This window comes from Peromyscus eremicus, chromosome 15 (assembly GCF_949786415.1).
Source record: "Peromyscus eremicus chromosome 15, PerEre_H2_v1, whole genome shotgun sequence".
In the NCBI taxonomy this organism is placed as follows: Eukaryota; Metazoa; Chordata; class Mammalia; order Rodentia; family Cricetidae; genus Peromyscus; species Peromyscus eremicus.
The window spans coordinates 62,916,188-62,938,221 of NC_081431.1; the positions used below are offsets into that span (position 1 = coordinate 62,916,188).

General features: G+C 40.0%; 1 protein-coding gene across 1 annotated transcript in view; it reads right to left on the reverse strand.

Moving 5' to 3' along the window:
- Thsd7b (thrombospondin type 1 domain containing 7B) overlaps nt 1-22,034 on the reverse strand; it is a 697,290-nt gene that overhangs the window by 516,156 nt on the left and 159,100 nt on the right. Inside the window, exon 3 of the mRNA XM_059280451.1 lies at nt 2,639-2,887. Coding sequence (XP_059136434.1) covers nt 2,639-2,887 — 249 coding nt within the window. The remainder of the gene's footprint in view (nt 1-2,638; nt 2,888-22,034) is intronic.

Below are 22,034 nucleotides of genomic sequence, written 5' to 3' on the forward strand. Positions count from 1 at the left end.
TCACTTCCTTTGGGGTTGCAAATGATAATTAACAGTTATTGCCTCCCTATGTGATTCTTATCACCCCTCCATTTGACCCTGGAATCCTGGTTTTGCATTGCTAGGGAATACTGCTTATAAGTGTATATATACTGGGATTTCCAGGGCACAGAGGGACAGAGAAGAGAAAAGAGAATGGAAGAACTAGATGGGTAAGAACTTGAGAGGAACAAACTGAGATGGGGAAGAACTAGATTGAAGGGCTAAAAGAGAGGACTAGAGGAATGAGATGGAAGATGAGGAAGAGCCAGATGGGGAAGAACAAGATGAGGAAGAGCCAGATGAGAGAGAAGGAGATAGGAGAGGAGCTGATAGGGGAAAGAACTAGATAGATGAGAACCTAGAAGGGACAGCACTAGATGAAGATAGAACCTAGAGGGGACAGTAGATAAATATAGAGAAATCAGGCAAGAAAGGAGCTAGACATGAGAGCAGAATAGAAGCTGTATATAGAGAGAACTATCACAGAATAATAAAGTGTATGAACTAAGGAGTTTCGTGTACATAGATTCATTTCTTTTCATCAAAGATTAATTATCAGCTGGTTGTAGATTCTTCCCGGACCCTGGGAGGGGACTATCGAGGGGCTGGATCCCCATAGTCCCCGTTAACGGACCCACAATAATATACGATGATAAATCAAGATTCTATTCCCACATCAACACTATTAAAAAATCTGAATTACACATCATGAGGAAGATTTCCAAAATACACAGAAAATATTTTTTATTCAACCTGTGACTACTATGATCTGCTGTTCAAGGGAAGATAGGATTTCCTTGGGTCAAGGACCAAAATTATACCTGAAAATACAACAGCAATGTCAGCCCTTCAGTACTGTCTTTACGCCCTAAGCACTGGGCCTCAAATTTTGCACACCCAGTCTCCAATGTTTCAGACCTATAACGTAAGTGATATAAAATTAACACAAAGGGAAGTGTCCTAGAAAAGATATGTAGCTTTTTTGAGATGCCACATTAAATAAACAATGGACTTAAAATCTGATTACAAGCATATCCAGCCTTGAAATAGAAAGAGATCATATTTATATCATCTGCAATCCCCTCGTTTACTCAAAATTAGTGTTTTGAAAGGTGGCTGTAAAATGAACAACATGAGATGGATTCGATATGATTGAGTTGATGTGTAAAGGACCATGAGCTGCATCCTACTGTGCTACTGAAGTCAGGAGTAAGAAGCATCTAAGGAATGTGGGGCTGCAGAAATGGGTCCATGATTAAGAGTGTACTGCTGTTGCAGAGGACCCTAGTCCAGTTCCCAGAACATACATCCCACAGCTCACAAGCACCTGTAGTTCCATTCCCAGAGGATCCAATACCCTCTTCTGGCCTCCATGAGCAATGACACTCATGTGCATAAATCCTGACACATACATACATACATACACACACACACACACACACACACACACACACACACAATTTTTTAAAAAATAGTGATTTTAAAAAATAATCTAGAGTCATTTTGGTAAAATAAATAATAATAACATACAGTGTGTTCAGTCAATGCTGACCAAGAAGGTGAACAAGGACTGGGTTAGAAATCTTACAACAGGGGCATATCTTTGAATTCCACAATGTGCACACTATTCAGAGTTAAGGAAGATCCAGGCAGCACACCTGGAACACCAACCCCAGGGGGTTCAGTGCTTTCCTCTAGGTTGTGCAGCCAGTCAGGCTCAGGAAACAAGAGCACCAGTTGGGTTTGTCAGAAAATAATCAATTCATATAATAAACCATTTCTGCCTTGTTTAATATTTTTCTCTAGGAAGAGGAATCCCATCCTCATGTCTTCCAGGCTACGAGAAGTTCTAGAAAATGTCATCTAACAGGGAGTTCAGAACATCTCTCCATTACTGTAGACTTCCTAATAGACAACCAGTCTCAGAGGACTTTGGTCATATGAGCTTGGAGGCCACCACAAACCCACTACCTAAAGAAAGATATCCTGGAGGCCTTTACCAAGTGCAATATAGCCAGGCCAAAAAACAAAATGAATATCAAGATGTAAAAATTCAGCTTGTGATGGATACCGAGCCACTTTCCAATATCCTCTGGCTCCCTAGGGAATCTGGGGAAAGAATTTGTGGCACAAACAGGCAATGCTACATGGAGCAAAGGAGAATCAGAACTGGGGTGCTGCAATTTGTTAGCAATGCAACCTCATGGGTCTACTTCATCTCTCTGACTACTGATGGCCTCATTTGCACACCGAGTATGTTATGAAGGACTCTGGGCTAGTTACAAATAGTTACAAGTGTCAGGCCAGGTAAAAGTAACTAATACTTTCATCATTTACTCTGTGTGAAGTGCTAAAGGAAGTAAACAGCAACATAGGATGAGGAAACTAAGGCACTTTTGGAAATCATGGAAGGCCAATGCTGTAGAAACAGAACTTGGATGGTGAGATCCTTCACGGAAGACCCTGCTCTTAAGCCACTGCACTGCATTGCCAATTAAAGGAGTCCTATACTCAGAAAGATTCCAGAGAAACAAGTCCTGGCCATGTTTATCGATGCTAACTGTTCTATCACCACTTCAAAGGTTATAGCTATTAAAAATATTCAAAAGTGAAATACCTGGGACAGGGCTGCAGAAGCTCCCCTTCAGCAATGCAGGTCTCTTTCTCAAGAAGTTCTGGGCATTCCTGGCCACCTCCAATAGCAATGTGCTTCACGTTCCGGCTCCTGCTCCTGACTCCGGGTGAGAGACTCCCAGAACGGCAAGTCTTGGAGCAGGGGCTCCAGGGGGACCACTCGGAAGTCTCACAGTCCTTTGGCATCACACAGGGCTGGACAGTCAGTGGGAAGGAATCTTGCATGCAAAGGCTGAAAGAATGATAGCAGAGAAGAGAATTAAAACCGAGATTAAATGGTCGCAACCAGCATTATGAAATTCTTACTACGAGAAAAAAATGTTTAAAATCTAGTTTGAGTTGTGTGTGTGTGTGTGTGTGTGTGTGTGTGTGTGTGTGTGTGTGTGTGTATACCCTGCCAAGGGACACATGTGAAGGTCAAAAGACAACGTTATGGAGGTTGTTCCTTTCTCCCAACATGTGGTTCAGGCTTGGCAGCGACAATGTTTAAACCTGCTGAGACATCACGCTTACCCTAATTTGACATTTTAATAGGAATTCCTTTTTAAATGAGCAGGCATCAGGATAGAACAATAAAGTAGATTACATGTTAAGAATGTAGACTTATAATAAATAATGGTGCATACCTGTGGCTCCATCTACTCTGGAGGCTGAGGCATGAGGATGTTTTGAGACTAGGAGATCCAGGTAAGGCCTCGTGTTTCAAAAATAAAGTTTACTCTACTTCACACATAGCAACAAAGCTGCCTCACTCTAGAGGGATGTCTGCAGAAGATACATCCTACCTTATCCCTTGACCAAAGTGTCTCCCTCATGATGTAGGCTAACAGTCACTGACTGGGTCTGGGCTGTGCTCTCTGGCAGCACTGTTATGAGGTTACATTTTATTATATCCATTTTGCAGAGAAGAATGTGGGCTCAGAGAGCCTATATGATTTGTCCACTGTCAAAGGAAGGTAAAGAAAAACTTTAGAGTAAGCTATCTATTCTCAGATCTACTGAGATACTTTCTAAAACAGGGTATTGATTATGTTTCTACACACCATTTGGCTCTTAGCATCAAATTTTTTCACGTGCAAAATTTGAGTAAAATTATATAGTTGAAGAGTCCAGTTGGGAAGCAGATACATTGAAGAGTGTGATGATGAAGCCAATTCCACAGCACTTGTACTGTGAGGAGAAGTACAAGACAGAGAGACATAAGCCCACTGGGAAGGCCGTCAGTGCTTAGATTTTGAAGGGCAGATGGGAGCTCCGCAGATCCAGGAGCTCTGTTCAGGGAAACTATATACTTGAAGCCATGAGATAATACTACCCTGTTGGGATGTGAACTTATGGTAAGTTGGATCCAAATGCTAAGTTTTCACAACACTTGACTTTGTGTGAATAACTTTAAAAATGACCACAATGGGAGTATTTACAGTATAAAAAAAAATGGCAAATGCTGCAAATCAATCTCTAATCATACAAGCCTGGTTGCTAAAGCTTTACAAGCACTACCAGGCAAGAGTTAAAGCCCACTCTGTTTTAATGAAGCATTAAAGGGCAAGTAGAAAAGTGGAGAGACAGGAAGTGGAGGATTCTTGAAAAGAGGACCTGAGAGGTGAGCGACATGGCTCAGCATCCCTTTAAGAGCCGAACCTGAGCTTGGTTCCCAGCATCTGTGTCAGGCACTGTGGAGGTTTGAATGTAATTGACCCCCATATTCTCACAGGGAGGGGGACTACGAGGAGATGTGGCTTTGGTGGAGTAGGTGTGGCCTTGTTGGAGGAAGTGTGTCACTGTGGGGACAGGGTTAGAGGTTGCATACGCTCAGGATACCACCCAGTGAGTCAGTTGACTTCCTGCTGCCTTCTGGTGAAGATGTACCTGGCACCATATCTGCCTGCTCACCGCCATGTTCCCCTTATGATGATACTGGACTGAACCTCTGAAACTGTAAGCAAGTCACTCCAATGAAATGTTTTCCTTTATAAGAGTTCCTGTGGTCACGGTTTCTCTTCACAGCAATAAAAACCCTAAGACAGAAGTTAGTACCAGGGACTGGAGTATGGCTATGATAGGCCTGACCATGTGTGTGTTTGGAGGAATTTGGACTTTGGTACTTTGGGTTATGAAAGCAGTGGAATGCTTTAAGCACTGCTTAATGGGTCATACTAGCGCAGTAAGGAAGAAAGGAGTGCTAAGAGTTATTTGAAATGCCAGGGGCTCACTCAAGTGGTTTCAGAGAAGAATTTTAGTGCGTTGCCTAGAGATGGTTCTTGTGATATTTTGGTGAAGGAAGTGGCTGCCTTTTGTGCTTGTCCAAAGAGTTTGCCTGAGACTAAAGTGGAGAGTTTGGACTAATTCCATTGGCAGAAGAAATCTCAAAACAGCCTAGTATAGACTCTATCATGTGGATATTAGTCGTAACTCTAATGAAGATTTATAATGGAAAGGAGCAAGCTGAGAAGGGTGAATTACAAAATGTAAATTTTAAGGAGAAAAGGAGCACCAAAAAAGTGAAATGGAACTAAATCCTGTGTTCAAGGAGATAAACAGATTAAGAAATAGAATAAAGGAAATGGTGACCTTAGGGCAAGATCCCATCCAGCTAAGTTTCCAACTTGTGAAAAGGAATTAAAGAAAAGCTTAGAACCAGGTGTGGTGGTACATGCCTTTAATCCCAGCACTGGGAAGGCAGAGGCTGGCAGATCTCTGAGTCTGAGGCCAGCCTGGTCTCCAGAGCAAGTTTCAGGACAGACAAGCTTAGGCAGTGAAAGACAAAAAGCTAGTGAAGATATAATTAAACAAGGAGGCCATGTTCTAGCCCCAGGAAATAGCAGAAATTGGTAGCATAGTCCATGTGGTTCTGGCTTTAGAGTTGTGGATAGAATAAAAGGGTTATGGAATTTGACTCAGTGCATAAAGAAAGCCACTGAGGCAAGGCATGTGTCAGGGGTGTCCCTGAATGGAGGCCTAGGAGAGAGGTCATTGCATGAAGCTGTGAAGTTGAAGCCTAGATTGCCTTGGAGAATCCAAGATGTTAGAGATGCCAGAGTCATGGGATACCTGCCAATGAGAGCTGCTAACAGGGAGTGAAACAAGCCCAAGAGAAAGAAGTATGTTGCAGTCAATAAAGCTTAACAGAGTTGGAGATCTGAAGAACATTTTGACATTAGACGTGAAGGTGCAGAGTTTGGAGTTTGCCCAGCTTATTTTTGGTCTTTATTTTGTTCAGTATTTCCTCACTATGCTCCCTTCCCTATGTTTTGGAATAGTAATATATATCCTGTGCTATTATATGTTGGAAGTATATGATCTGCTTTTTTATTTTGATTTTATAGGGGATTACAGTTAAGAGATTGCATGAATCTCAGAAGACTTTGAACTTTGGACTTTTTAAACATTGTTGAGACTGTACTAGGCTATGGGGACTGTGAAGTTGGACTAAATGCATTTTGCATTACAATATTGTTACAAGTGTATGGGGCCAGGGAGTAGAATGTGGTGGTTTGAATGTAATTGTTTCCTATGCTCGGGATACTGCCCAGAGAGTCAGTTGACTTCCTGCTGGCTTCTGGTCAAGATGTAGCCAGCACATGTCTGCCTGCTCACTGCCATGCTTTCCTTCATGGTGATACTGGATTAAACTCTGAAATTGTAAGTGAACTACCCTAACTAAATACTTTTTTAAAAGAAAAGTTGCCATAGTCATGATGTCTCTTCACAGCAATAAAAACCCTAAGACATGCACTTAACTAACAACTGTCTATAACTCCAGCTCTAGGAGATCTGACACCCTCTCTGACCTCCATAGGCACCTTCATTTATATGCATATACTCTCACACAGACACATAATTTGAAATAAAATAAATCTTTTTTTAAAAAAGTAGGTCTGGAAAGATTTCACGTTATGGGTAATGGAACATTAATTTAATTGAGATTAAATACTTTTGAGTGGAGGAAAATCAGACTCAGGAGGATAATATTCAACATATTCAGTGGTATTCCTTTATTTTTGGCAATTCCTTATTCAGTCCAAAGCACCTAAAGTTTGAGAGGAATAATTTTCTTAGAAATGTATACATGTCAGTGTTTGAATACTGGCCCCCAATGTTAACCACATAGTCTGGCTGAATACTGAGCTGTATGAAGGTTTTTGTAGTGATTCCTGCTGTATGATGTTTTGAGGATTTTAACTTGGGAAAATATGTAATTAGAGGACCTCCCACTTGAACAAAGCAGAAGAAAACATGCTCATGGTTGCTCAAAGTAGTGAGCAGGTTATAGTGAGATTTCCATATTCATATGTTTTGTTAAGCCACTGAGGGTTAATGTCACATTCTTAGATATCAGATAAAGCTGTGATCCAGTGTTTAATTTCTTAAAACTCCCTTTAGAACGTGTTGCTTCTTAGAAAATGAAAAGGGCAGTACATCTCATAAATTCATTTATTCAATGCCATATGCTCTGGATCTGAGATGAAATGTATGAGGAAGAACCTCTGATCCACCTAACACAGAACATTCTGTCAATCTCAGTAGGCTGCATTAAAGGCAGTTATAGGGAAGGGCTCTCATTCTTCAGTATGGCACAATGGAACACTGCTGATCGATCGACAAAACATTTCTAGGATTTGAGTCCAGAAATTGTTATGTACTAAGCGATAAGCCCCAGGATGTCAGAATGCAGCTTTATATGAGTCTTTGAAAGAAGTAACCAGTTTAAAACAAGACATTAAAGTGGGCCCAAATCTAATATGGCTGGCATCCACGTAAACAGATGAGAGAGAGAGAGAGAGAGAGAGAGAGAGAGAGAGAGAGAGAGAGAGAGAGAGAGAGAGAGAGAGAGAGAGAGGAGGGAGAGAAAACCTGGGAAGACACAGGCCAGGTACATGTGAGTTATAGAGGGAAGCTTTGGAGATAAAGAAACCCTGCCATTGCCATGGTCTTGGATGCCCAGCTTCCAGAATTTCAGGAAATCAATTTGTTTTATGTATCAACAGAACATGTGACATTTGGCACGACAGTCCAAGCAAAGCAATTCAGAAATCTATTCAACTCTTTCAACTTGTGTGTGTGTGTGTGTGTGTGTGTGTGTGTGTGTGTGTGTGTGTTTTCAGAAAGTGGTTTCCCTTTTCCATGCTGCACTTTCCTTTCCCTTCACAAAGAAAGTTCTGGGGCCTGGGGAAGTGCTTAGTCGATAAAGCATGAGTAGCGACAACCACCGGAGTCCAAGGTGTGATCCAATAGTATGATGCGGGGATGGTGGTGCATGCTTATAATCCAACTGCAGGGGAGGGGAGATGGGTGGACCCCAGCAGCTTGCTGGCCAGCTGCTCTCATAGTCAAGGAACATGGAACTTCAGGGTTACATTAAGCCTGGAGCATTTTATAAAGGACTCCTAATCTCTTGCTTTCTTTATATTTTAATAAAGGGCATATATCTCCTTGAATGTGTGTTGGTCTGCTTTATATGTCATTTTTACAAGCCTATATCCCAAGGTTAAATTAATAATAACTAATAATAGTTAAAAGTACCATAACTGCCACCTTTCTAATTTGACCTGTGAATTCCTTGTAACTATGGAACTCTGAGTGCCCTGTGTGGTACATCATAAATATCTAGACCTTGAGTTTTGCATCACAGTTTCAAGGAATGAAATTTAATACGTTGCCTACAGAGTTTCACCCTCTTCAGAAGAAGAAAAATACTACAGCGTAATCTACTCACTCCCCTCCCCCAGATTTGTGGTGACCTTTCATGAGAGTGGACTCACCCTATAAACAACAGCATACAATGAACACTAATGCCCACACCAAAATGGGAATCGATCCCTTCATGGAAGGTGGTGTGCCTTTTTAATGAAACAGGCCTAAGCTGCGGATTTGTCTTTCAAACTGGAGATGCTGCGATAATTATGCCGGCTTGACATTTATGGATCATGCTGTCATCTGTAAATTACCTCACAAGTACTCAGCTGTAGAGGGAATCTTTGAAACTTAAAAACTCCTCTAGTTTTTACCGCTCCTGGAAATGTAAGGACATGTCTGCCCTTACAAATGAACAGAGATGGCTACAAAATAAAAGACATTACTGAGGTGCCCCAGGTCGTTAGCCCCACACTTAGGACTACCTAAAAGCAGCACTAAATATTTAAAACACAGGGGATAAGAGGAGCCTCTCCCTTCCCAGTAATGACTAATAGTTCATTCAGATGCCCTTAAATGAACACAAACCCCACAAATTCATGTAAAATTCCTATGTCCACTGCAAGCCAACTCCCATTTTTGTTCTTTAGATTTAAAACTATCATTTTCAGACTGAATTGGACTATTTCAGGTTATGTCATACTTTAAATATTTATGTATTCATAAATAATATATAGTAGTATCATTGATTTTTAAGTTTTTGCTTAAATATTGCATATATATACATACATATACATACATAGGCTACTCTGGAAATATTTCCTCATTAATATTATGGTTTAGGGCTATCCATGATGATAACATGGAAACAGTCCATTTAAATTTTATTTCTGAATGCTATTCTAATATATAGGCTTTGTTTAGCAATCATTCCCTGTTGGGGGCCATTTGGTCACATTCCATCTCTTGCCTGTTTCCACAAGATGATGAATTCTCTGTGTATGTTCGTACTTGACAGACATTGTAGAGTTGGAATGGAAAGATGTGAGCTAAACTTCCCAAGGGCTTGGGGGAAGAGGTAAAGGAGAAAAGAAGTCAAGCTGGAAGTGTGTTAACAATTCTATGGGGACAAATGCCTGAATGTAGTGATTATGGCGAGTTAGAATGATGCAGACCAGAGCTGAGTCCTACCCCTATGTCTAGCCCATTGCTGTGATTATAAAAAAGTACAATGTATGTGATTATAAAAAGTACAATGTATCTATTTAAGTTACTTATCTGATCTCTGCATATATGTTACAGTTGTGTAACTTGGTCTTCCTGTGAGACTCCTAACAATGAGAGCAGGGGCTGTCTCAGATTGTGCTGCCTGCTTCTGGAAACCGTTCCTCCTACTAGATGGCCTCATCTAGCCTTAATAGGAGAGGAGGTGCTGAGTCTCACTGCAACTTGGTTTACCATGACTGGCTGCTATCCGGGGAGGCCTGCCTCTATCTGAAGAGAAACAGAGGATGAGTGGATGGTGGGGGTGCTGGGAAGAGGGGTGGCAGGTGAAACGTTGATTGGGACATAAAAAACTAATAAAAACCAAAACAAAAATGGTGCAATGTGTTCTTAAGAAACCACTATTTCCCACCAATTCAAAAGTTAAGAATGCCACTAAATAGCATCAGAAACCTATGGCCGAGATGTCCTTTCTTTGTTCTGCACAGTGCTTGGGATGGCCTAAATCTATATTTCCAGGCTGTAGTCTCTCATATTCCACTCTAGAGTAAACCATGACTTCTCTCTGAGATGAGAGCTGTGTTTTTGGTTTGACAAATACTTGCACATTCAGATTAGAGGTGCTCACATTTCCCATCTTGTCTACCCCCAGTTTTGGCGCTTTCCATATTCCCAAGGAGTTATTGAAAACACAGACTTCCCAACCTGTGACTTGGCCCCTATGGCTAGTGTTCTATGGCAGGATGAAGGGAAGCTCCCTTAGTCCCCACATGCTACTTCTTGGAGTCTATGAACATGAAAGTTTACAGGGCCAAAGGGGCACTGAACATGTAGTTAATGTACAAGTCCCTTTAGGTGATGACTTTGAGAATCCAAGTGCACAGGGGGCAATCCCAGTCCACAAGAAGAGACAGAGGGGCATGGTCAAATGGGATTTGAGGACAGCAAAGGTTATGATGATGCTGAGTCACAAACCAAGGAGCATAGAAACTTCAGTAAAGCATGTGATTTCCCTGAGAACCCCCCCAAAGGAACACAGAATTCCTTTCCTTTTTTTAGGATTTTAACCTATCTTTAGTCTCTGGAGCATATGGCTTCCAATCAAACTAAAGTTAAAGAGTGCATTCATACACATAGATGCACATAACAGTGGATAGATCCAGTCACTCACACACATCGGTGACCTACTGTTGGCCTCAATGACACAAATATCAGCTTGCCATTTTATTTGTATGATCGTATATGGTATATCTCTATAGACACACTTTAAAATGGCATGTTAAATCATGGTTTTGTACCTTCTGAGGGTATGTGGTTGTGTGGTCTTTTGGGTTTTCCTCCTCATCCCACTGCCAACTTTTTACAATTTTTCTTTTGTAAAATCTTAGAGTTTTCTTCATTGTTCCAACTATATTTTGCTATTCAACTTCACTAGGTCTTCTTTTTTAAATCACTTTCAGTGATTTTTTATATATTTATTTTTTTATTTTCTGTGTTAATTTCTTTCCTACTTTTTTGCCAGAGTTCTTTCAGGGTTTTATTGATTTGGGAAACAAAACAAATAAAAAAGTAAAACAATAAAAAAAAAAAAAACAACCCCCTGTAATCAGATTTTTAATGTTCATGATTTCTTTATTTCTAATTTATTCTTTTAAATATCACATTGTTTTTAATTCCAGGACTATTGTATCATATATATGAGTGAGGTTTGTCAACCATTTATTCTTGCTCACTAGAGAGTCTCCTTTTATTCTAAGTACTGATTTCTGTTTATCTTTGTCTCAACTCTTCATGTTGGACTAAGGTCAGCTTTACCACAGCACTGTCATTAGGAATTACAGTGGGAGAACTCCAACACAAATTAGAAGCTCTTTGATCATACACGGGGATCATCAAAAGGGTAGACATTCCCATCAACAGATCATATAGTGACCTGATCATTTCACCAGAGTCCCTCAGCTGATGCTCTTCCCCAGGCCTCCTCCTTCAGTTTGCCTTTGTTTAGATAAGAGTGCCAAGTCCTGAGCTTTGTGTGTGGAGGTGTGTGTGTTACCTCATCAATGCTGACTGCAGCAACTCTTTTTCTTTTTAGGGTACTGGAGAGTCAACCTGGGGGCCCCATGCATATTAGCTAGGAATTCTACCATTCAGCTCCAACCCAGACACTGACTAGGGAAGAAAGCATTCTTGCCAACACTGTGGGAACCTTCACTAGGCCTGTATGACCACAGAACAATAGTTTATGTGTACCTTGTATATTGGAAACATTTGTTTTACTACTTAGTGCCTGTAATTGCTAATGCTTTAAAGATAGTGTGTTTGGACAGAACAGGCGAGGCTGCAATAGCTCAGAAACCCCACATTGCAATTTTATCAAAATAACCATCTCTCTCTTCACCTCAGTTTCATTTACTTATTCTGTTGTTTTCCTTTATGGAAATCTGTTGCAGCCTGTTCTGTTATGAGGAGGCCCTTCCAGCCTCAGCCTTCAGACTGTGCCTGTCTTAAAGATTCACCATCTAAAATACATCAGAGGTTTTCAAGTTCATCTTCAAACCAGAAGAGGATTCAGCAGGGATATGTCTCAGGGTGACTCAGGACATTAGCCTAAGCATGCTTATGTGACTCTTTCCCAGGTCATTGGTCACATCTTAATGAAAGACTTTCCCGTGGGCCATGGGAGACGTGAAAATGTAACAAGCACACAGATGGATGTTTAATGCAATGTGCGTATAAATTGAATCACTCCATGACTCCAAGTGAAGGAAAATCTCCATTTTACCTTGAGAGTTTACATCTTTATCCATTTACTATTATTTAAGTGGGGATGCATAATATAGAAGAAGAATGTGTTATGTTCATTTTGCTGTATTTAACTGGATCTCTGAAAAGTTATATGACTCAAGGCCTTGCAAAAGCCACAAAATGATCTACTCTATAAATCAATATATTCCTAGAGAGTTAAATCTACCTCACACTTGGTTAAAAAGTATGGATTAGAGTAATTAAAAATGTATGAGTAAAGTCTAACTGAGAACCTATTTCTATTTCTTTTCATTTTGTCCTAAATTACATAATATTGGTTTATAGAATTTAAAATCACCAAAGTAACTTTATAGTTAAAAAAAAAAAGCCCTTTTCCCCCCAGAAATGAAATTACAACTAGGAGAGCATTTTTAGATACTCCAGACAAAGCACTGGGCCATTCCAAAGTATGGTTGTTCCATTCACTTAAGAAACACTGCTGTCCACACAGCAGCAGATTATTCAAATTGCGACATAAAAGCAGGGTAATGGGCGCTTCTCCAGATTATAACTTGGGGAACATTTGAAAGATAACACCATGAAAATAATACCAGGAAATGAAGTGAGAGTGTAGAACTAACGGAGAGCCGAGGTGGGATTAAAGGAAGACAGACCTGGCCGATGGCACGTGATACCTGCTATTAGTTTTGCTGATTTCGGTTTCTGCCACCTGTCAGTCACAGGAGGACACACAACAAAAAGGTGGTGAGGATGAGAACTTAGAAGAACGCCTGCACGTGCCAAGGTCTATGCGACTTCCAGGTAGTTAAGAACATCGCTCTAAATGACCATTACTACCCACTACACTGTAGGATTTTGAAAACAAAGACACTTGAGTAAACAGAACATTCTAAAAACTGTCTGGAAGATGATTTATAAAACGTGAATTGATTTTAATTTACCAAGAAAAACACTTAGGACTATCAGGAGACTTTTTTTAAAAGACTTTGTAAATAATCTCTACAATCTCCTTTCTTACCAAATTAACCGGATGTATTTCTCACTTCAAAAAATATATTTACCGAAGTAAGGTCAGTGTTTAGAAATAATGGGACATGCAGCTGTTTGTTCTCAAATGCTCAATAAAGCCAAACTCTAATATTAAACCAAACCCTAATATTAAAATTCCTCTTAATTTCTTTTCATGATACATACAATTTTGATTTTTTCAGTAGGCAATAAACCTAAAATCACACTGTAAAGCTGAAATAGCAGTATGAAATTCTGTTTTATATGCTGCTTGGCATTCCTAGGGAATGGAGATTTCTCTGTAGATACATATGTAAGTGCACAGATATACCAAGGCATTAAATTCTCCAGAAGGAATATCCTTGGTGTGATGTTATAGTAAACGGGAATGTGTTTAGTATTATGATCATTTCCTGTCACTAGAAAACATGATTCAGCAGAGATTTAAAATGTAGTGCGAGTCTCAGGATATAAGAGATTTTATCTTCTCCAAATTTCTTAGACAGAATACTAAGAATGATATGTAGGTACAGATTAGAGAGTGTGTATAACTGAGGAGAGACTAAAGCCACAGAGCCACCGTCTGAGGGCTTAGCCACTATTTTCCTTTAATGGAGAAGGAAACTGAGTCCCCAGAAGAGAAGTGATGTCTTTTTTTCAAACAGGAAAATAATCACACAGAAGCCAGAGCCAAAATTAAAGAGCTTCTTTTGAGTTCACTTTTCTGGTTTTGCCTAGTGAAAACAGACATGTAAGAACTCTTCTTGTTGTTACAGACTTGATTTTACAAGGTTCTAAGGTTATATCAGAAAGAAAAGGCCTGTTTTAAATCGCACCTTTGATTGACTATGGTTGTGTCTTAACTGAAATCTTCCCCTTCCCATCAACTCCTCTAAAAAGGAAAGGAAATTCATCTTTACATTATCCTTGCATTCCAGTCCTTCTCTCTCTCTCTCTCTCTCTCTCTCTCTCTCTCTCTCTCTCTCTCTCTCTCTCTCTCTCCTTTCCTCCCTCCCTCCCACCTGCCTCCAGTGACAGGACAATGCCCCTCTCTCTTATAAAAGACTCTAATCATTACCACCTGTGACTATCATTTTACTTGGCCAAAAGTACTTGGTCCAAGTAATTAAATTTAGAATCTTGAGACAGTGGTGTTTCTGTGAAGGAAAATTTGACAATATCTAACAAGATTTGTATAGATCTTTCTTTTCACTGTATTTCTAGAAAGTTATCCTTCAGAAGACATAATTACAATAATCATAAAAATACAGGCCCCTGAGGTTACTCACTTGAAAAGTATAGATTAACAGAAATACTGGAAATAAATCTCAATCAATAAAGGGAAAATAAAAACACTATGACTAAAAAACACAAAGCCAGAGAAAGGGTTTCATTATGGATGGCACAGTGACATAAAAAGAAAGCTGTATGCCAAACATTAGTGAGCATTTCCACAACTTCTGACCACTGTGGGATATGCTCAAGAGGCCACTACAAAGCTTCCTCGGGGAAAGAGAAGGAGCCAAGGCAATGACTAAAGCCACAAAAATTTTCAAAGAAATGACAGCAAGAAAGTTCCCAACCTTAGAGGAAGAAATGGACATCCAAATACAAGAGGCATATGGAACCTCAAATAGACATGGACAGAAAATAATCTCTCCATGCAATATCACAGTCAAAATGTCAAAATTACACAGCAAAAAAAAAATGGCAATATGAAAATTTATAAAGGAAAAATGCCAACGTACATAAAAAGACAGAATTATTAGAATAATAGTGAATCTCTCTTTAGCAATCAGCAAAATGAATGGAATGATGCATTTCAAGTACTGAAAGTAAACTGTCTACCAATATTTCTATGTTTTTTAAAGTTATCTTTTAAAATTTATGAATAAATAAGACTATTATAAGATGAAATCATCCCAGATCATTCAAGCCAGTGCCTGAAAACACACATGAAGGAACGCCATACACAGAGAAAGAAGAAAGACAATAGCAACCATTAGATAAAGAATTAAGTCCATGAGAGGAATAAACCAAAAACAAGCTACGAGGAATCCGTCTTGCCCAATGTAGTATGTCAGCAAATCCCTAATTCTAATAGGGGAGGAAGAAAAGATGCAATAATAAACAAACAAATCAGAAGCAACCACAGGAACTTGTAAATTCTCATCGATAACCCTAAATGCACATGGCTTCTCCTCATCATTCAAAAGACACAGAGTAGCTTACTAAATTAAAAATCAAGGTGCAGAAAGACCATGCAATTGGGTGAATAGGGAGGTGGGGAGAATTTAGGAGGAGATTCGGGAGGGGAAAGAATGATCAAAATATATTGTATAGAAAGAAAAACCCTTAAATATCATGGTCCAACTGTGCTGTTTCCAAAAAATGAAGAAAAAAAGATACATACACCAGTGGCAAAAGGAGAGTAAGAGAGAATAGCTGGTCAAGAAGAGAAACTTGCTGTAATGTGAGTGCACTGCTGTTTTCCTGACTGCATGAAACAAATGCTAAAAGGCGTGAGAACTCACCATTGCTGGACAATAACAGTGGGGGATTTCAACACCTCACACATCTTCGAAACTTAAAAATGACCCAGAAACTGCTCCCTATGTGAGCTACCTTTAACTGCTATGTGCAGAATATCCACCCAGGAGAAAGAGGACCAACATTCACAGCAGCTACAAAATACTCTCTAAAACTATGTTAATGTCAAACACATCAAAAATAAAATTACAGCAATATGGATGAGGAGGGAAAAATATGAAAGTAAAGACGTAGTGGGAAAAAATACCCTCCATTTCTGTTCTCACTAACACAGGGGGAAATCATATGACCTCCATTAGTATCTAAGAACAAACTGCTAAAAGAATCTGTGAATGCAATTGACATTTGTTTATGTTTGGTGAGGAACAGGGAAGAGAAATGTATTTCCAACTCCAGTTTAGTGACATACATAGAAGAATAAAATAAAATAACCATCATATCTGAGAGCTTGAGGTGATGGTTCTTTTTATAGTCTTAAAATGTATTATCTTGCAGGTGTCTCTCTCTGGGGCTATCATGTTGTATTTATTCAACTAAACTGACCTGAGAATTGAGAGTGTATTTAACACAGTCCAAATGATCACAGGTCTTAACAGGATGCCGTACCAAATGGGCTTGACCAGAATACAAGTCAAATAACTTCATCTGAATTTTACTCACTAAAACAAAAACAAATAGGATTGTTGTTCTAATAGAATCCTATTTCTTCACATAGATGTACTTCTACTCTGGCAATAAAAGATAAAATAAAGACAAAAATTGAATAGACATTTCCATTTCATGAGTTAAGGTATAAAAAGCCAGTAGCCATGGACAGAAAAAGAAGGACTGATAGGATGTGTGACCAACAGGTATTTTTAAAGGTAATAATGGAACTGGAAGGAGAGTCTTATCAAAGTGAAAGAGAAAACCAAAAGGTCATGGGAGTGGGGTGATGACTCAGTGGTTAAGAGCCTTTACTGCCTGTGCAGAGGACCCAGGTTTAGCTCCCAGCACCCACACAGCAGCTTCAACCATCTGTTGGACTCCAGTCCAATGTACCAGATATCCTCTTCTGCAGGCCTCTGTGAGGCCTGCAGACACATGACACACTTACACACATGCAGGAAAAACACTCAAACACATGAAACAAAATACATAGATCATTAAAAACAATTTAAATGTAAGAGGCAAGTCAATGATGGTAAAGAGGACAGCACAGAGAACCATGCCCTGCTTGGCGCTGCAAATATTAAATGTGAGAGGAAAATCGCTGGGGGTGTTTATTGAAGGACATAGTGGTCGATGAGATGACCGGCAAAGGGCATTCATTAAAGCTGTTTCCTAGACCGAGAAAGTGACTTTCAGCAACACCCTACAGCAGTTGCATTATGAAAACGGAGACAGTTTTTTCCTTATGTCATAGGTACAAGAGCAAGCAGATGCCATAGCCAAAACAGATGAAATGCAGCACCCCTGTTCCTACAGCCTCCCAGAGACCAGCAAAGGGCAGCAGGCCTGAAGGCAGACACCTGACAGAAAGAAAACAGTTTTTACGTTCAAAGCACGCAGATTAGGGCAAACTAAAAGGTTCATCAAGAAGCGCAAAGATCGTGATGTTTTTCCTAAACACCGAAATTACAATAGCATGACATAATTATGGCCTTCTTGACTCTCCTCCCCAGCTGGGATTACCTGGACAAGACCATGGAGGGGGGGGGGGGTGTCCTCACTGGCCCAACCCTCCCTAAGCATCTATAGGCAGTTAATGAATGTTTGCTGTGGCAAGAAGAGAAATTGTCTTCAGTGGTGTAGTCAGGGTTCAGTAGTCCAGGCTCCTGTAAATAATAACCCATCATCCATGTTCTTGTAAGTAACACCAATTAAACTCACTGAGTCACCAAAACAAACAAAAGCCAGACATGAAAGCCGAATGGAAGTTTTAGAAAGAGGACAGGAATCTGCAGGAATTGAAGGGGAACAGTGACAGTGATGGAGGGTACATATGATCAAAATTTATTATACACATGTGTGAAAATGGCTTTATGAAACCCATTAGATATAATTAAGGCCTGCTTATATAAAACTAAAAAGGAAGGAAGGAAGAAATAAGGAAAGAGAGAGATTTCTCTGGGGAGATGTATTTCAACCTTTTCATCATTCCTGTGAGGCAATGCCAGCCAGCAGAGTGCCCGAGTCATCTAGAAATGAGACAGTTCCGTCAACCACAAGCTCAAATGGCTGGCAAAAGCACATGTCTTTCTTGGCTGTAGAAGGTGGAGACACAGAAATGCCCTCACTAACACTGTATTTCCTAACAGCTTGATCATTCCATGGCAGGATATGAGGCATTTCATAACCCTTGATGAATGTTCATGAGATACGATTTCATAGCATAATATGGAGAGATTCTGGTTTAATATGCTGCCTGAAGTGTTAACTAGATCACAGGGACCTCTGGTGCCCATCCAGGCAAGCAAGGGTCTTGGGCATAGACGCTACATAGACAGATAAACAACCCTTAGATCCATCAGAGAACTAATGTCCAAAGGCAATTGATGAACCCTAAAATTGCAGAGGCAAGAATCAGGGGAAAACAAATACAGCCTATTGAAAGAAAAGCAGGAGCAGAAACCAGCCCTACAGGCAGGACAGGACAGGAAAATCTAACAAAGGTGGATCGAGGCTCAGTGTGGAAAAGCTCCTGGAAGACTCAGCGCCTGGGAACCCTTTCATAAATGTTACCTAAAAATTAACAGCAGATAGCAAGTCAGAGCTCCAGGAAACTCAGGAAAGATCATACAGGGTAAACACTGAGAACAAAGGAATAAACTCCTAAGCACAAGGAGATAGCAGCTCTCACCTATTACATTAGTTCATTCACAGACACTGGCAGCAACAAATGCTGGCATGCAAAGACATAGGGATTCCTTTTCATTGATTGTAGGAATGTAAGTGGTTTAAACACTTTGGAGGAGAGTTGGCTGATGTGGAATATTAGTTGAAGATGTGTTACATCTGTTTACGCTGTGGAACATTTGTCTAATGTTGCAAAGATGTGTTCATTCTTTTATGTTGCATTTGTTTAACTCTGTGAAGCTGTGTTATTTTGCCTGCCTAAAACACCTCATTGGTCTAATAAAGAGCTGAACAGGCAGGAGAAAGGATAGGTGGGGCTGCCAGGCAGAGAAAATACAGAGAAGGAGAAAAAGATCAAGGAATGGGGAAAAAATTAAGAAGGAGGAGGAGGACATTAGGAGTCCAGTTACACAGCAAGCCATGGAGTAAGAAGTAAAGAAAGGGATACCAAAATAGAAAAAGATAAAAGCCCAGAGGCATAAGGTAGATGGGATAATTTAAGTTAAGAAAAGTTGACTAGAAATAAGCCAAGCTAAGGCTGGGCATTCATAAGAAAGAATAAGCTTCTGTGTGATTATTTGGGACCTGAGTGACAGGTCCTCCAAAGAGTAAAGAGTTAAAAAAAAAACTACATTTGACACTTCTACTTTTAATATTTAAATTTAATATTTTATTTTCTTTTATTTTAATTGCATGTGTCTATCTGTGGGTTATATGCCATACACATGGATATGCACTAAGATCTCAGAAAAGACCTTTGAATATACCAGAACTACAGCGACTGGAGGTTGGAAGATGCCCATGTGGCTGCTGGCAAATGTCCTCTGCAGGTCCTCTGCAAGAATGCATTCTCTTAATCACTGAGCCATTTCTTCTGACCACACACTCAATGGCTCCTTACCAAAGCCAAGCACTCTTTCTCTATAGTGACTGTACTCCTAGGAATCTCTACAAAAGAGTTTATACAGTGTACACAAAAATAACTGTACAATTTCTTTTTACTGTAACTGTATTTATAATAGCCCAGACCTGGAAGCAACCAAAATGATCCTTGGGAAATGGAGAAAGGAACTGTGATACCATATAATAGTACATTAGTCAGTTATGAAAAGGAAATGGACACTGAGCTGAGAGGATGTCTCAGTGTTTAGAACAACATGAATTAAAGCCCCAGCACTCACATTAAAAGCCTGGTGTGCCTGTGCACATACATGTGACTTCAGTGTTGTTAGGGGTGTAGGTATTAGGATTTCTAGGGCTTACTGGCTGCCAAGCTTGCTGCAAATTCAGTGAGAAACACTGTAGCAAGAGAATGACGGTCAACACCCTCCTCAGGCCTCTGTGTGGGTAGAGGCATGTACACATACCACTCACATACCAGAAACAGCAACATAAACCATTGGGCTAAACCATGGATGAGTATAAATGAAAAGAAATCAGAAAAGGTACATGGTATATCATTTCATCTCTGTGACATTCTGAAAACTTTATAAAGTTTGGAAATAGTGAAATGAACACTGGTTGCCTGGACTTGGTGGGGAGAGAGTGAGAGTCAATTCTGGAAGATAATGCAATGAAGGGACATGTTACTCTCTACTTGTCCAACCCGTGGCCTATAGGAAGAGAGAAGACAGGCAAGGCCCCAGCTCTAAATGCATTAATATTGGTCTTGGTTCAACAAGTATCACCAAGTGCATGTTGTGGACTAAATTTTATCTCCTAAATTGAGACTTAAACTTCTTTTTGGAGTTGAGGACTTTGAGAATTGACTAGGGCATAAAGGAGACACTTGGGTAAGACTTAACACTCATACAAAGGAGCTTGAACATACAGCCTCCCTCCCTCCCTCCCTCCCTCTCTCTCTCTCTCTCTCTCTCTCTCTCTCTCTCTCTCTCTCTCTCTCTCTCTCTCTCCCCCCCCCCCGCCCCCCATAAAAGTATGTGTAAAAGCTGGACTGATGGCTGGGAAGAGAGCCCTCATGAGGAATCAAATAGAGCCACTTCATGATTAAGGGCTTTCCAACCTCTAACCATGGAAATAAACCAACTTTTGTTGAAGATCTTAAACTACAGTATATCTTTATAACTACACTCTTAGTAAGGTTCACCATACTGTAACAGAAGTATCACGAACTACATGGCTTTTAAGAAACAGAATGTTGTTAGTAACAGCTCAGGCTCAAGTCACAGAGCAGGGTACCAATCAAGTTCTGATACTAATCTCTCTATGCGATTAAACACTGAAACTGTCATGACAAAAATAGCAAAAACCAAAAGTCTAATAAAACCATACATCCATTTGTGGGGGTTCTACTTTGCTGTCTCAAATGACCATGACCTGCATCCTCACTTCATTCCAGGTTAGATTTTCAACATATGGATTGACCATGGAAACAAAAATATTCAGTGTACTACATAGCCTGGGCAAGAGTGTCGCCCTAATGGAAATTGTTAAACAGGGACAGAACTGTTTGGGAATGAGAAGGGGCATCTGGGAGCTCTGTGTTGCAACTCTAAACTAAAGCCTCCTGCTGTAAACTAAAGCCAATCTAATACCAGATGAGATGGAGGACACCAAGGAAACAAGGCCTTCTCAACAGAGCACAGCCAACACACACATGAACTCACAGACAGTGGCAGCATGCACAGGTCCTGCCTGGGGAGCACCTGATGGGGACCTAGAAAGAGGAGATGTGGACACATGCCTGCCATCCCTAACCCAGAAGCTAGCTCCAACTAATAAACATTTGTGCATGGAAAATGAGTTTTCTCCAAGGAAGTCTTTCTGAAGAAGCAAACCACTCCTAAGTGTCGGCCCATGCCCAGCAGTAGATGGCCAACACAAAAGGAACTCCAGGGCATCTTTGGAGGATCCTTATTTCATAATGCTATGTCAGTTCCCCAACACTCTTCCCTTAAACCTTACAGATCCTTTGCACATATATTATGACTTCCTATTTTGTATTTTTAAGGGATTCCTGTGTGTGCAAACATGTGTCTCTGTGTCTATGTGCATTTCTAGTGCTTTTTTTCTCTTTTTCTTCTGTGTGTTTTATCCTATTCTGACTCCTTTGTTTGTTTGTTTGTTTTGTTTATTATTATCCTTATATGTTTGTTTTCTAAGGAGAGATAGAAAAGATATGGATCTGGTTGGGAGGAGAGGTGGGGAAGAACTGGGAGGGTTTGAGGGAAGGGGAACCATACTCAGAATATATTGTATTGAAATATATTTTTGATAAGAAAAAAACAAAACAAAAAGTCTACTTTTTAACAAAAGAGGAATCCAGTAAAAACAAACAGATTATTAATAAAATGGGAAATCTGTCTGCATTGTTCATTAAAGAAATAAGTATGAAATAT